Source organism: Dipodomys ordii, unplaced genomic scaffold (genome assembly GCF_000151885.1).
Source record: "Dipodomys ordii isolate 6190 unplaced genomic scaffold, Dord_2.0 Scaffold162, whole genome shotgun sequence".
Classification (NCBI taxonomy): Eukaryota; Metazoa; Chordata; class Mammalia; order Rodentia; family Heteromyidae; genus Dipodomys; species Dipodomys ordii.
The window spans coordinates 2,618,110-2,633,759 of record NW_012267378.1 but is presented as its reverse complement, the minus strand read 5'-3'; the positions used below and the strand labels follow the sequence as shown (position 1 = coordinate 2,633,759).

Below are 15,650 nucleotides of genomic sequence, written 5' to 3'. Positions count from 1 at the left end.
TTTCTGCTTGGAAACCATCCTTGTTTCACCCTCAGCATCTTCCACTAATCAGTGTGGGTGTTGCTTACTCTCTCTTTCTTGTTGGGATTTGCATCCTCTGCCCAGACATTTGTTTCCACATGAACAGACAGATGTGACTCCCTACTCTCCTCCTCCTTGTGCAATGTAGGAGTCTTGTTATTTCTGTCCTCTCTCAATTAGGATACTTACTAAACTTTTTTTTTTTTTTTTTTTGGTCAGTCGTGGAGCTTGACCTCTGGGCTTGGGCACTGTCCTAGCGCTCTTCAGCTACTGTTTGAGCCACAGCACCACTTCTGGTTTTCTAGTGGTTTATTGGAGATAAGGGTCTCATGGACTTTTCTGGCTGGCTTTGAACCGCCATGCTCAGATCTCAGCCTCCCGAGTAGCTAGGATTACAGGCCTAGGCCACAGGCATCCGGCAATTTTTTTTTTTTGAAAATTCAGTCTGGACAAGGAAAGGCAAAAGGAACATACTGGGTCTGGTTGTACAATTAGGTGTCTGAGATAGAAGGATCACAAGTTAGAGGCCAGCCTGGACAATATACACAGGAGACACGTCTCAAAACAAAACAACTAATTAATGTACGTTATGGAAGACTTAAGACACACACACAGACACACACACACACACACCTCTCATCTCAAAATGAAACAACCAATAAATGTGCATTGTCAAATGCACACATGAGGCCCAGTGTTGAATATGTTAAGTATGGTGGTCAGTGACTTGGGAAATTAGGCAATATACTGTTCTATGTGCCAACCTCCTCATCAAGGTGTGTGTGTGTGTGTTGTGTGTGTGTGTGTATGTGTATACCAATACTGGGCTTGAACTCAGGTTGGAACTCTTTTTTTTTTAACTTAATTTACTTTATTGATAGTATAGAGGTGATGTACAGAGTGATTACAATGACACGAATCAGGTAATGCGTTCCTTCATTCTCTCCCAGTCCCTCTCTTCCATCTCCATCCATGAGTTGCCTAGTTCACTTTCATCAGTGTCCAGTGAGCTCCACTGTTGCACTTTTTCACCCATTTTCCCTCAAGTTCTGTACCCTTTCCACTACTCTTCTGAAGATATACATGTGAGTACACCATACATAAAGTAAAGAAGACAGAATCATCAAAAACTTTAAAAAAGTCTTATTTCCCTGTCTTGGAGTTCATTTCCGTATGCAAATTATTTTATATAAATATGAAGAGGCACTTGGGCATTGCACCTTTGTGTTTCTCTCCTAAGAGTATCCTGTATTGTTTTCACTGTGTGTGAGTATCTAGAATCCTGTATAGTTTGTCATATCTCAGTGCATTTTAGACCTAACTTCCTCATATCAGCAAGAACATGTGCCGTTTTTCTCTCTGAGCTTGGCTTATCTCATTTAACATGATTGGTTTTAGTCCCATCCATTTCTCTGCAAATGACATTATTTTATTCTTTCTAATGGCAGTGTAAAATTCCATTGTGTATAGATACCTGATTTTTTTTGGATGCACTCATCTATTGTGGGGCATCTGGGCTCTTTCCATATTTTGGCTATTGTGAATAGTGAATATTGCAGCAACAACATGGATGTACATGTGTCCTTATTGTATCCTGGCTCATGATATTCAGGGTAGATGTCAGGCTAGAACTCTTTTTTTTTTTTTTCCAGACCTGGGGCTTGAACTCAAAGCCTGGGCACTGTCTTTGAGCTTCTTTTGCTCAAGGCTAGCTCTACTTCCAGCTTTTCTTTTATGGTACTGAGGAATCGAACCCAGGGCTTCATGCATGCAAGGCAAGCACTCTACCACTAAGCCACATTCTCAGCCCAAGGCTGGAACTTGCTTAACTTTTTCACTCAAGGCTGGCGCTCTACCACTTGAGTTTCACCTCCACCTCTGGCTTTTTGGTGGAGATAAGAAGCTCATGGGGTGGGAAAGTGGCTCAGTGGTAGAGTGATTGCCTTGCATGCATGAGGCCCTGGGTTCGATTCCTCAGCACCACATAAGCAGAAAAAGCCAGAAGTGGTGCTATGGCTCAAGTGGTAGAGCGCAGCCTTGAGCTGAATTGCTGAGCAACAGTGCCCAGGCCCAGAGTTCAGGCCCCACGACTGACCAAAAAAAAGAAGCTCATGGATTTGTATACCTGGGACAACTTTTAGCTATAATCCTCAGAGCTCAGTCTCCTGAGAGGTTAGCATTTCAGGCGTGAGCCACAGACTCCCAGCTCAAGTACTTTTTGATCTTATGGGTTTCTGGTTTATGATATGGGAGCCAGCCACACCCAAAGTGTACATGGAAGCCAGAGTCCTGTCAGAAAGAATATTTGCCTATTCTAAGATCTAGACATGCACAGACTTGAAGAGAGATCGAGTTTCCTGGAAGTTCTGGATTGCAGAAACACAGTAAGCTTCCTTAACCAGTAGTGATTCCCCATCCCCACCTCAAAAATAAACAAACAAAAAAACAAAAAAACAAAAACAAACTACCACCACCATCACCACTACCAACAAAAACCAACCCAGAAAGGATGGCTAAGTATGTCAGCCTGAACATCAAGGTCTGGAATTCAGAGAGAACTGTGCCTGGCCTGCTGCTTATCCAGTTTCCCCTGAGAAAAATGTATGCTCTAGGAGAGCAAGGCTGTGGTATGAAGGGAGGGAATTTGACAGGGTAACAAACTGTTCCTATTTGCCCAGGACTATCCCAGATTTAGCACTGCATTCTGGATTGAGGGAAACTACTGTGTCCCTGGTGCACTGAAATAGCTGCAATAGTTCCAATAGTACCAATAGTTCTGCTGTGGGATCTCCTTTCCTCAAGGAGTTAACCAGGAGAAATGTTCGGTTTCCCAGTGCCTGGACAGGAAGGAGACTTGAGTCTGGTGGGCCACAGCATAGCAAGACTGCAATGCTTACTGTAGAATGCCAGCGAAAACATTGTTTTAGAAAAAAATCTAAAAATAGACTATATATAAAAGGGAACAAAATGAAATTGACATTACTAAAGCAAAAATGGAAGTCAGAAGATAGTGGTACATACTCTTAGAGAATTTACATTTAAAGAAGGGTAAATTAAATAAATTTCCAATTAATGACTGACCACTAAAAGATCTTTATTAAAGGAGCTTTTCTTTTGGTGCTGGAATGGAACCCAATATGTCCAACATGCTACATTTTCTTTGTCAACTGTGATGAGGTAAAATAATATTAATATCTCAATTGGACGATACAAAAATGCAATTGAACTACTTATAAATCAGAAAGGAAATTAGAATTAAAATATTCTAAGACCTTAGCCAGGCACTGGCCCCATTATTACCAAGACCAAACACAACCCAACATCTCAAAACCTGGAAGAGGAGACCACAAGGCAATACAGAGCAAGTGTTCCAGTTCAGGGCTCTTCCTCTTTGTATTGAACATCTAATGGCATCATGGGAACTCTATTTTCATGACTTCCTCTAATTCTAATTACCTTCCAAAGGCCCCACCTTCAAATAGAATCAGCATAAAGACTTAGGAATTACATTTCCAACATGTGAAACTTTGGGAGATACATTCACCACAGCAATACATAAGGCAAATCTTAACAGGTGGCAATAATTGGTATCAGAGATCCTATAGACCTTATCCACTGAAAGTATGGTCATTGAAAAAGAGCAGTAGCAGCAGCTGAAAAACTTTTAAAAATGCAGAAGTCCAAGTTTTACCCCCAGACAACCTGACAAGAATTGTGGATTCAGTAATATAAAGAATTAAATTGGGGCTGGGAACATGGCTCAGTGGTAGAGCGCTTGCCTCACATGTATGAAGCCCTGGGTTTGATTCCTTGGTACCACATAAACAGTAAAGGCTGGAAGTGGCGCTGTGGTTCAAGTGGTAGAGTGCTAGCCTTGAGCTGAAGAGCTGAGGGACAGTGCTCAGGCCCAGAGTTCAAGCCCCATGACTGACAAAAATAAAAATAAAAAGAAAAAATGAAAAGAGGGGTGGGACCTGCTGGGTTAGGGGATAAAATGGGAGCAGCTTTCCTGCCCTGTGTGCTTGCCAGATTTTTGGCACACTTGTGCAGAAGTAAACTTTGCTTTGCCAAGTTCCTTGCAAGTTGGTATCCTTACTGCTATATGGCAACCCAACATTCTGAGCTATTTCTACCTCTGGGAAGACAAGTTTCCAATTAACTGGCATGAAGCTGATAGTGGTGGAGCACCAGCTGAGGGTAAAAATGCCAAGCAAGAGTGTGAGTTCAAGTCCTAGTACTGGCTTAAAAAAAAGCCAGATGAAAGAACATGCTTTACAATATCATTACATAAATAGAGATAATGTTTAACTTAATACGGAACAGAACAGAGTGACAATGCATAAAGACAGAGTCAAGAACACATCATGGATAGACACTTTTATGTATCATGGAAGGTATCAGTCAAATATATAAGAGGAAAACTCCAACTACCCAGAGAACTTGATTCAAATATTAGTGAGCTGTAATAGACCAGGTAGAGAAAAATAAGCTGCTGTATAAGAGGATTTGAATAAGCAATCATGAAGCTCTGTTCAATTATTTGGTTTAAAATATCCTGAAATAGGGCTGGGATTGTGGTGGAGTGCTTGCCTAGCATGCATGAAGCCCTGAGTCTGATTCCTTAGTACCACGTACAGAGAAAAAGCCGGAAGTAGTTCTGTGGCCCAAGTGATAGAGTGCTAGCCTTGAGCACCAAGAGGGACAGTTCAAGCCCCACGACTAGCCAAAAATTCTGAAACAATTACAGTTATTCATGTAATCATACAAAAAGCTCCTCCTTCCTTCTATCCATCCTTCTGTCTGTCTGCCTTTCCTTTCTGTACTGGGAATTGAACTCAGGGCCTTTTGTTTGTTTATCAAGGTACTGGGCTTGAACATAGGGCTTGGGTGCTATCTCTGAGCTCTTTTGCTCAAGGCAAGCTCTCTACCACTTTGAGTCACAGTACTACTTCCAGTTTTCTGGTGGTTAACTGGAGATGAGCCTTATAAGCTTTCTTGCCCAGGCTGACTTTGAACCTGGATCCTCAGATTTTACAGATGTAAGCAACCAGATCAAATCATTCTTGGTGTTAAACTTTTTTCACTTGTGCTCAGAGTCTCTAAGACTGACCTGCTTATTAAACTTTGATTATTATGTCTGGGCATCTCTTCAAAGAAAGATGTGTTCTGCTATACTTTTTTTTTTTCAAGACATATATTCATCCTTGAGATGAACCTTGTGCCTTGTGTCTTTTTTTTTTTTTTAGTTCCGGTCGTGGGGCCTGCTCTGGGCCTGGGAGCTGTCCCTCAGCTCTTCAGCTCAAGGCTAGCGCTCTACCACTTGAGCCACAGCGCCATTTCCGGCTTTTTTTCTTTTTGCTTATGTGGTGCTGAGGAATCGAACCCAGGGCCTCAGGCATGCAAGGCAAGCGCTCTACCACTGAGCCACCTTCCCAGCTCCATGTCTTTTTTTTTTTTCCTTCAAGTATTTGCTTTTCCAGGACACGTCTTTTTTATGATGTTCTTGCCTAGTTTTCAGAGCACACTGGTTATTTTGGGCCAGCAGTCAAGGTCTGATGGAGAAAGTTGCTCTGGTTCTTTTCTTTTTCCTTGTACTAATACTGTATCTTATGAAGGAATGAAAAAGTTAAAGCAGAGAAGATAGTGTTTCTGTTGTTTACCATGCCTCATTTCCCCTCATCTATTCTGCCTCAGAATCACAGGTGAGAGTTTGACTGTCAGTCCTGCCTATTAAGTTTCCACCCTACGACATGACAAAGAGCTGGAGATCTTGGCAAGGTGATTTATTACTGGGCCAAGTTAGCAGGCAGAAGTGAACCTGCTATGCAGAAGACATAGGGGACCAGAACCACGTGGTAGGGCTGAGGGAATGTTACAGGATGTAGGAACAAAGGAACAATGTCTGGGATAGGAGGCTCCAGTGGAGGACATGTGGAATACAGTGGGAACCTGTTATCTTTGAGAACATGACTTTTGGTACAGAAAAAGGGGCAAAGACTTTGCCGGTCTTGGAGGCCAGCAACAGCTCTGGGCTGGGAGGTGAAGAAGCAGGTAGACTCATGCCTAGGTGTTCCAGAGGATGACGACTGTGATGATGAAGGAAGCTATAAAGAGCAGGTAGAGGCGGAAGAGTAGGGTGTCCATCAGATGGCTGAATTGCACCCACAACTCCACCAAGTGCTGCTTCTGGGCTGCAAGTTCCCGCTGGGCCCTTGCTGATTCGGGGCACCCAGTTAGCCCTGCTTCTCTGGAGCTTGGCATGGCCCTTATCAGGTCTACTGGCTCTTTCAGGCCTGTGGCAAGGACAGAAATTCAGCCCTGAGTTGTGACTGTTACTTGGGGGGAAAAGGAGCAGGGACAGAGAAAAACAGGAGGGAGAGAGGACTGAGTGAGCAGTGCTGGCTTCCCTCACCAGACAGGTTGGTGGCAGTGAGCCCCAGATCCAGGTTCCCCTGGCAGGGCCCGGAGGGGCAGCCTCTCCTAGGGCTTGAGCAGTGCAGCAGCAGGGTGTGGAGTCCCTGAGGCATGGGCGGAGGCTGGGTGGTGGCCAGGTGCAGCAGGTAGGTGATGAAGATGGTCTCTAGCAGGCTGGCCACCATCAGGGACAGACACAAGGCAAAGTAGATACCTGCAGACAGAGGAAATTACAAATAAACCTAGATAGGTCATTTTCTAAACTTACTTATTTTTTGGCAATGCTGGGGTTTGGATATGTGGCCTTATATTTGTCAGGCAGGCATTCTATCACTTGAGCCACATTCTCAGACCTTTTTGCTTTTAGCTATTGTCCCAAAGTCTCTTACACTTTTGCCCAGGCTAGTGTGGACTTCAATTTTGGTATTCTTGCATATCTAAGATAAGTAACATGCTCCCATGCACAGCTTTATTGGGTGAGATGTGATCTCACTTTTTTTGCCTGGGCAAGGCTCAAACCTTAATCTACTTGATTTCTGCCTCTCAAGTAGCTTTACCAGAGAAAATCACAATACTCAGTTCTGAACTTTTCTCCTTCCCTCCCTCTTTCTTTCCTTCCTCCCTCTTTCCCTCCCTCCCTCCCCTCTCCCTCTCTCACTTTCTTTCTCTCTCTTTTTTCTTTCATCCTTTCTGTCACGGAGCTTGAACTCTGGGCCTAGACACTGTCCCTGAGCTCTTTTGCTCAAGTCAAGCACTCTACCACTTTGAGCCATAGCTCCATTTCCAGTTTTTTTCTATTTTATTTATGTATTTATTTTTGTTGGTCATGGGGCCTGAACTCTAGGCCTGGGCACTGTCCCTCACTGTCAAGGCTAGCACTCTACCACTTGAGCCACAGTGCCACCTCCAGCTTTTTCTACTTATGTGGTGCTAAGGAATCGAACCCAGGGCCTCCTACCACTGAGAGACCTTCCCAGCTCCTCCATTTCCAGTTTTTAGGTGGTTAATTAGAGACAAGAAGCTCAGGGACTTCTTTGCCCCCAATGGCTCAAACTGTGATCCTCAAATATCAGCCTCCTGAGTAACTAGGATTACAGGCCTGAGCCACCAGTGCCTGGTAGTTCTAAACTTTTAAGCCTCTTTTCCAAATCCAGGGTTCCTCAGAGGTCCTTTCCTCCTTCACTGGAGCAATGGCTAGCTCCCCTGGTCCCTTGCTGTCCCTCTAACTTTGCTTTTCCAGGATATAGAAGGGGCCATACTGATGAGAGGGATGCCACTGACAGGGAGTAAGTCATTCATCATAAGCAGGAAGACATTGTAGCCCAACAGGAGAGTCATCTTGAATGGAGCACGATTCTCATTTTCTGGTGGTAGGTAGAAGCTGAGTGCATCGATGGCCACTAGAAAGCCACTGGGCACCAGGAGATGTACCACATAGCGCCTGGGCCTGCGTCTGATGGCCACCTGGTGGGGAGGTAAGGGAAGAAAGAAAATATGGAATGTGAAGAAAATCCTAAATCCAGGAATAGCAGTTTGTTACCACAATTCCAGTGACTAGTTCTCTGTGTGTGTGTGTGTGTTCTGGTACTAGGGCTTGAACTCAGGGCCTGGTAGTTGTCCCTTAACTTTTTTTTTTAGCTTAGGGCTGATATTCTATCACTGAGCCACAGCTTCATTTTTGGCTTTTGGGTAGTTGATCGGAGGTAGGAATCGCATGGACTTTTCCTGACTGGACTGGCTTTGAACTACAATCCTCAGATTTCAGCCTCCCCAATAGCTAGGACTACAGGTGTAAGCCACCAGTGTCCGATCTTTTGTCTGCTTTTTCCATTGGTTTAATCTCACTCTAAAATGTGGAGATGTGTGGAGAGTGGTTTCATAATCTGGCATAGAACCTGCAGAACATGTTTTTTGGAGCCATGAGGAGAAAAGGGATGGAGAAGAAGGTTCAAGTCTTGGGCAGAAATGATGACTGAAATCTTCATTTGATGGACATTCTAGCTAAATAAGAAGTAAGCAGGAAAGGAAAACGAAAGGAAATAAAAAGCAAGGGTCTTTGAGCTTACATAGAATGTGATCTGATCATACAGGTTGGTGCCCATGGATGTCTTTGATGTGGCCTTGTTGATGTCCAAGAGCTCCCATTCTCCTTTGGCCTGAACATCATCCCGGGATGCATCTACTATTTCCCATGCTTCTTTCTCCATGCCCAGAAGCATGTTATCCACTGAAAGGGAGCATCATCCAGATTAGGCTCAACTGCACTTTTCCCATGTGCTTGCACTTTGTGTGTGTGTGTGTGTGTGTGTGTGTATGTGTGTGTTGGTACTGGGACTTGAATTCAGGACCTGGGTGCTGTCCCCTAGCTTCTTTGCTAACACTTGAGCCACCTCTCCACTTCCAGCTTTTGGCTTGCTAAATTGAGGTTAGAGTCTTATAAGTTTCCTGCCCATGCTGGCTTCAAACTGAGGCCCTCAAATCTCAGCCTCCAGAGTAACAAGGTTTATAAGTGTGAGCTACTGGTGCCTGGCTCTTTTTGTCTACCTTTTCATTCTACAAGTTTTTGGATCCTTACCATATGTGGAGAACTTTCTAGGGGTTGTGAATAGAAATGAACAGGACAGGCTTGGATTTGTTACTGAAAATATTTAAGCATCCATAGAGCCATATTCTTTCCTCCTCCTCCTCCTCTCTCTCCTTGGTCACCATTTACTCAAAGTTGTAAAAAAAATTTTTTTTTTTTTGGGTCCGGTCGTGAGGCCTGAACTCTGGGCCTGGGCACTGTCCCTCAGCTCTTCAGCTCAAGGATAGCACACTACCACTTGAGCCACAGCGCCTCTTCCGGCTTTTTCTCTTATGTGGTGCTAGGGAATCGAACCCAGGGCCTCATGCATGCAAGGCTAGCGCTCTACCACTGAACCACCTTCCCAGCCCCTGTAAAAAAATTTTTTTTATTGTGATTAAGTGATTACATAAATTTTACAAATTTCATAGTATTGTGAGATAGTGATAGTTAAAGTCACAAACACATTCTAACCTTCATGAGGCAAATTGTCATTATCATGGTCTATAAAGTTTGTGAATTCTATGAGCTTTGACAATACAGCTATTTCTTCCACATCGGGCGATAAGTACATTTCTTTCCTTTAGCTTATCTGTGCCTTTATCCTTTTCATTCCCTCCCTCCCATCGCTGCCCTTGAGTTGCTTAGTTCATTTTCATCAATGTCCAGTGCAGCTGATGGGTTCAAAGTTTCTTTCTATTTTATTTTTTCTTGCTTTGTTGATTGTTTTTATCCATCCCACCCCTGAGTCCTCTCTGTAACTTACCTGTGTACAGAAAAGAGCTGAAGGTGAGTGTGCAGTTTTGCTGATCAAATGGGAAGTAGAAGATGTCCAGGTTACACATACTGGCCACTTTCATGGGTTTCTTATACCTAATGCGGCCTTCATTACTTACAAATGCAGTGAGGTCTTCTGGGGTCTTATCTACATCCATGCTGTAAGACAGATGGAATGGTTTCTCTTATCATTCTGTTTTCTTTCTTTTTTTTTCTTATGCTTATGCCAGTCCTGAAGCTTAAAACAGGGTCTCTGGGTATTGTTCCTTAGCTTTTCTTCACTCAAGGGTTAGCTAATTAATTAGATATATGAGTCTTATAAACTTTTTTTTTGCCCAGGCTGGCTTGAAATCTCATTAGTAAGCTCTCAGCCTCCTGAGTGTGGGTTCCTCAGAACTCTGGTTGTTTCTTAGCCATCTAAGATCACTTGTAGTGTTCCCAATGGAAGACTGTAAACTACCGATACTAGGAAATAGGTCTTCCCTCTGGCTTTCCCCAGCACTTGATACATACAGTTCAACGATGAAAATGTCTGGGAGCCACAGGTTCTTGGTTGCCATACTGATTTTTGTGATGCCTTCACATTCCTCTGGGTTCCAGCTCATCAACGGATTATCCCAGACCTAGAGCCAGGGAGAAGTGTTAGGGGCGAGAGGTGGGGAAGGGGAAAGGGGGAAGGGAAGCAAGAACCTGGCATGAGTTAGAGTTATTTTTCTCTCATCATTTGATTCCCTCCCTCCCTCCCTCCCTCCTTTTCTCTCTCTTTCTCGCTTTCTCTCTCTCTCCCTCCCTCTCTGTCTGTTTGTCTGTCTCTGTCTGTCTGTCTGTCTGTCTCTCTCTCTGTCTCTCTCTCTCATGTCAGTCCTGAAGCATGAATTCAGGGCCTGTGATCTGTTCCTGAGCATTTTTTGCTCAAGTCTAGCATTCTACTCCTTGAGCCACTTTTGGCCTATGTTTAATTGGAGGTAAGAGTCTCATGGACTTCCTGCCTGGGCTGGTTTCAAACTGGGATCCTCAGATCTCAGGGTTGAGTAGCATGAACTACTAGTACCCAGTTTGATATTTTTTTCTTTAAACAAAATCACAATATATTTTAAAGAAATAGAAAATTCTAGAGCTGGAGAGATTTAGCTCAGTGGTAGAGTGCCTATCTATCATGTATAAATCCTGGATTCAATTTGTAGCATAGAAAAGTCTATAAAATAATATAATACATGTCCATCTACCATCCAATTTAATATTGTAATGAATTTACTTTTTAAACTTTTTTCTCTAGAGAAATCAGAATTAGGGCTGGGAAGGTGGCAAAGTGGTAAAGTGCTTGCCTCACATGCATGAGGCCCTAGGTTCGATTCCTCAACACCACATAAACAGAAAAGGCTGGAAGTGGCACTGTGGCTCAAGTGATAGAGTGCTAGCCTTGAGCTGAAAGAGCTCAGGGACAGTGCCCAGGCCCAGAGTTCAAGCCCCACGACCCACAACCCCCCCAAAACAAAACAAAACAAAAAAACCAATCAGAATTATAAATAAAATTGAACCTATCTTTTCTTTTCTTTTTATTTTCAGTAACGAAGATTGAACTCAGGGACTAGTGCCTGCTTACCACTTGAGCCATGCTCCAGGTCCTTTTGCTCTTATTTTTCTTTTTAAATAAGGTCTCACTTGTGCTCTGCTCAGAGTGGTCTTGTACCATGATCGTCCTACCTTCATCTCATGAGTAGCTGGGATTTACATGTGTGTGCCACCATGTCTGGCAGTATATCTATTTCTCTATATATTTAGATCGCTTTGCTTTCTCACTACAGTGGGAAATGGTTACTGATGGTATACATCCTCTCCTTTCTTCAGTAAAAATGAGATCCAGAGTTGAAAGATCGGGAACTCTGCTTCTTTGCTCTATAATGTTCTTAGTGTGAAATAAGGGCAGTAATAGGGGTCAATTATGATTGTATGTAAACAGTAATGTTCAGAGGTTTTACTTATTTATTTATTTATTTTTGTGCTGGTTCTGGGGCTTGAATTCAGGGCTTCATGCTTTTACTTGGATTTTTGCCTCAAGGCTGGCTCTCTAGCACTTGAGCCAACAACTGTTTCTTGAGCTAGCAAAGTCTTCAGTGCCTTCTGAGTATCTTCCACTGATTTTGTTACAAGGTGATTATAAACAAACCCTCGAGGCCAGGAGTCTTGGTGACTCTTTCCTGGGTGAGTGATAGACACCATTCTTACCTTTCTGATAACCAGTTCTCCTTTCCAAAGCTAGAAACATTTGTAAATGTCTTCAAGGATTGTCCAGTCTGGAATGAGTTTATCTTTTTTTTTTCCTGTGCTCTGTCCCTTAGTTTATTTTATTTTATTTACTTAAGGTTAGCTCTCTACTACTTGACTCTACTTCTGTTGGTTCCTTCATTTGTTTGTTCCTTTCTTCCTTCCTTCTTTCCTTCCTCCCTCCCTCTCTCCCCCTTCCTTCCTTCCTTCCTTCCTTCCTTCCTTCCTTCCTTCCTTCCTTCTTTCCTTCTTTTTTTTTTCTTTTTAAATTTCTTTTCATTTTGCTAGTTAATTGGAGATAAGAATCTCATGGACTTTCCAGCCTGGACTGGCTTCAAACCGTGATCCTCAGATCTCAGCTTCCTGAATAGCAAGGATTATAGGTGAGAGTCACTAGTATCCAGCCTTCTTTTCTTTTTTTTTTCCAGCCTTCTTTTCATTTTATGAAAGCAGAGTATTGAAGTCTCTCACCTTTACTGCAGAGTTTTCAAATTTTTCTTTCTGTGTTTCAAAGCTATGTTGTTGGGTTCATAATGTGTTATGATGATTATAACTTTGTTTAAAATAGATTCTGGCTGTAGAAGAATAAGTGTTGGCCATACCATTTCCAGCCACAGGAATGATGACATGAGCTGTAGTTGTTCATCCTGCCAAAAGAATTTCCTGTTTCTAGCAGTTGCCTGTAAGATGTCCATTCATCCTCTTCCCTTCTCTCCCCATTGTTGTTTGCCATGCCCCTTGATTATGAACATGATGTGATTAAAGGCAATATTTGAGGTCAAAGATAATTAAAAAATCAAAATAGATATATTGGTCTGGGCAGGACACTTCACAGCAGGGCTGAAGTAAAGTATTATTTTTCAACCTTGGATCCATTAGAATAAGTTAAGGAGCTGAGAATATAAATTTGTGGGTTCTAGATAATCAGGACCTCTGCAGGTAGATTCTGGACACTGGTTGGCAGCCAGAGTAGAGATTCACTGGGGAGGAAAAAAAATCTCTTCCATGTGAATTGGACAGAGCTTTTTATTTAAATTTAGATTTTCTGTGCAAGGGAAATGCCATATAGTAATGTGATTGGGGGCTCTGGGGACCCCCCTGTTGGGGCTGGGAAAATGTTAAGGACCCCAAGTGGAAGGGTTAACACTCACCACATCTAGGATGGCAGTTATGGTGAAGGAGATGTTGACTTGGATGGGGTTAGTGAAGGTGATGATGGGCAAAGCCTTTCTAACAAACACAGGATGCACATCAGTTGGATCCAACCCATGCTGGCCAAACCCTGAGCAGTTGATGGTATAAGTGCTGCCCCATCCTGCAGAAAATATCAGATGTGTGAGACAAGGGAGAGAACTCTCATGTTTTCTGTATGAGAGAGAGCCCAAGGCAGAGCCTGGGATACCCATAATAATCACGATGGCTACTGTGTATTGAGCATTGATTATGAGCCAGGTATATGTTGAGATCTTTAAACACATTATTCTCATTAGTCCTCTCAATCCCCTATCAGATTCTATTTTTTCTTTATAACTTTATGATTTTTTTTTTCGGAGACAATGTCTTGCTCTGTACCTTTAACTTACAATTCTTCTGAGTGCTGGGATTGCATATTTCTTTTTCTTTTTCTCTTAGTTTTTGTTGGTCCTGGGATTTGAACTCAGGGCCTTGGCACTGTCCCTGAGCCTCTGTGCCCATGGCTAGTAATCTTACCACTTGAGCCCCAGCTCTACTTTCAGCCTTTTCTGAGTAGTGTATTGGAGATAACAGTCTCACGAACTTTTCTAACTAGGCTGGCTTTGAACTATGATCCTCACATCTCAGCCTCTAGCTAGTAGTACAGGCATGAGTCACTAGCACCAGCTTGCATATTTCTTAATATGTTTTATTTTGTGACATATTTTATTCCTAGTCTATATATGTCAATGCTTCATTTACCAGCAATAGCAGTCTCTCTCCTCCCTATCACCTGGTATTGGGGTTTGAACTCAGTCTTGCATTTGCTAGACTAGTGCTCTATCACTTGAGCCACACTTCTTGCCCCATTTTTGATGGCTATATTTGAGATTGGATCTCACTTCCTGCCTGGCAAGCACATGTGGTATTATCTGTCAATAGTCTTATATATCAAATATTAGGCTTCCTGTTGTTGCTGGGATCATAGTTGTGCATCACTGCATCTAGTTTCCCTCCCATGGATATAGGGCTGGCCTGGATCTGAGATTTTTCCAAGTTTCAGTCTCCCACATAGTTGGGCTGACAATTATGTACTACTGTGCCCAGCAATGGGAGCCAATGGTTAAGATGAGGTCTCTCAAAGTTTTTTGTCCAGGCTAGCCCAGATTTCTGTTATCTCAGCTTCCAAAGTAGCTAGGATTACAGGTATAAGCCACCAGTGCCTGGCCAGTACTTTATTTTAATTTTTAATTTATTATTTTATTTTATTTTGTGCAGGTCCTGGGGCTTGAACTCAGGCTTGGGCACTAAGCTTCTCTTAGTCAAGACTAATACTCTACCACTTGAGCCACAGCTCCACTTTTTTTTTTTTTGTCATGGGGCCTGAACTCTGGGCCTGGGTGCTGCCCTTCAGCTCTTCAGCTCAAGGCTAGCACTCTACCACTTGAGCCACGGTTCCACTTCTAGCCTTTTCTGCTTGTGTGGTGCTGAAGAATCGAACCCAGGGCCTCATGCATACGAGGCAAGCGCTCTACCACTGAGCCACCTTCCTAGCCCTACAGCTTCACTTCTGACTTTTGTAGTTTATTGAAGATAAGGGACTCATGGGCTTCTCTGCCTAGGCTAGCTTCAAACACTGATCCTCAGATCTCAACCTATTGAGTAGCTAGGATTACAGGTGTGAGCTGCTGACACTTGACTTGTTTTTTTTAATGGACACGTTAGAGTGTAACATTTCAATACACAGACACTAGGCGTAATAAATCAAAGTACATGGTACATCCATCACCTCTGACATTTATCATTTCTTTGCATTGGGAACATTCAAAATGTTCTCTGTTAGCTACTATGAAATACACTATTAATTGTTGTCAACTACTGTGCTATAGAACATTAGCGGAGTTACTCCTATCCAACTGTACTCCTTTCTCATTAACCATCCTTTGTCCATCCCATTAATCCTCTTATTTTACTTCCTACTTCTATGAGAAGATAGATATTGATTGTTATTATTATTATTATTGGTAATTATAAAGGTGATATACAGAGGGGTTACAGTTACGTAAGTCAGGTAATGAGTACATTTCTTTTTGAACAATGTTACTCCTTCCCTTACTAAGATACTGTTTTTATCTTCATGTAACACATGAGTTAACTAAGATGGAATAAGAGGAAGCAACCTCTCAGGGTCAGCCCTAATAAGAGGCAGAAGCTAGACTTGGTCTGCTGCTAGCCATCTGCCCTCCCTGAAGAGATGAGGAATGGGGGTGGGGAACACTTAGAGGAGTTCAGGTGCTAGACACTTCCTGCCATCGCTGAGGGGGATGGTCTGGACTGGAGGCAAATGATGGAAGCCAATGTAGTAAGCTGTTAGGGTATCCGCTTTCTTTGTAGTACTTGTCTCCATGCTTTGCATGACCAAATTTGTATGCAAATT

The 15,650-nt window shown here is 42.8% G+C and overlaps 1 protein-coding gene across 1 annotated transcript; it reads right to left on the bottom strand.

Annotated features, from left to right (window-relative positions):
• Positions 1 to 6,084: 6,084 nt before the first annotated feature.
• Positions 6,085 to 13,446, bottom strand: LOC105998348 (5-hydroxytryptamine receptor 3E-like). Its single transcript, XM_013033032.1, has 8 exons — positions 13,192 to 13,446; positions 12,643 to 12,687; positions 10,289 to 10,398; positions 9,765 to 9,934; positions 8,502 to 8,662; positions 7,695 to 7,899; positions 6,434 to 6,649; positions 6,085 to 6,314 (listed from the first exon to the last, which is right to left on the bottom strand). The coding sequence occupies exons 1-8, from the start codon at positions 13,444 to 13,446 to the stop codon at positions 6,085 to 6,087; spliced, it is 1,392 nt and encodes a 463-aa protein (XP_012888486.1).
• Between the last annotated feature and the right edge of the window lie 2,204 nt (positions 13,447 to 15,650).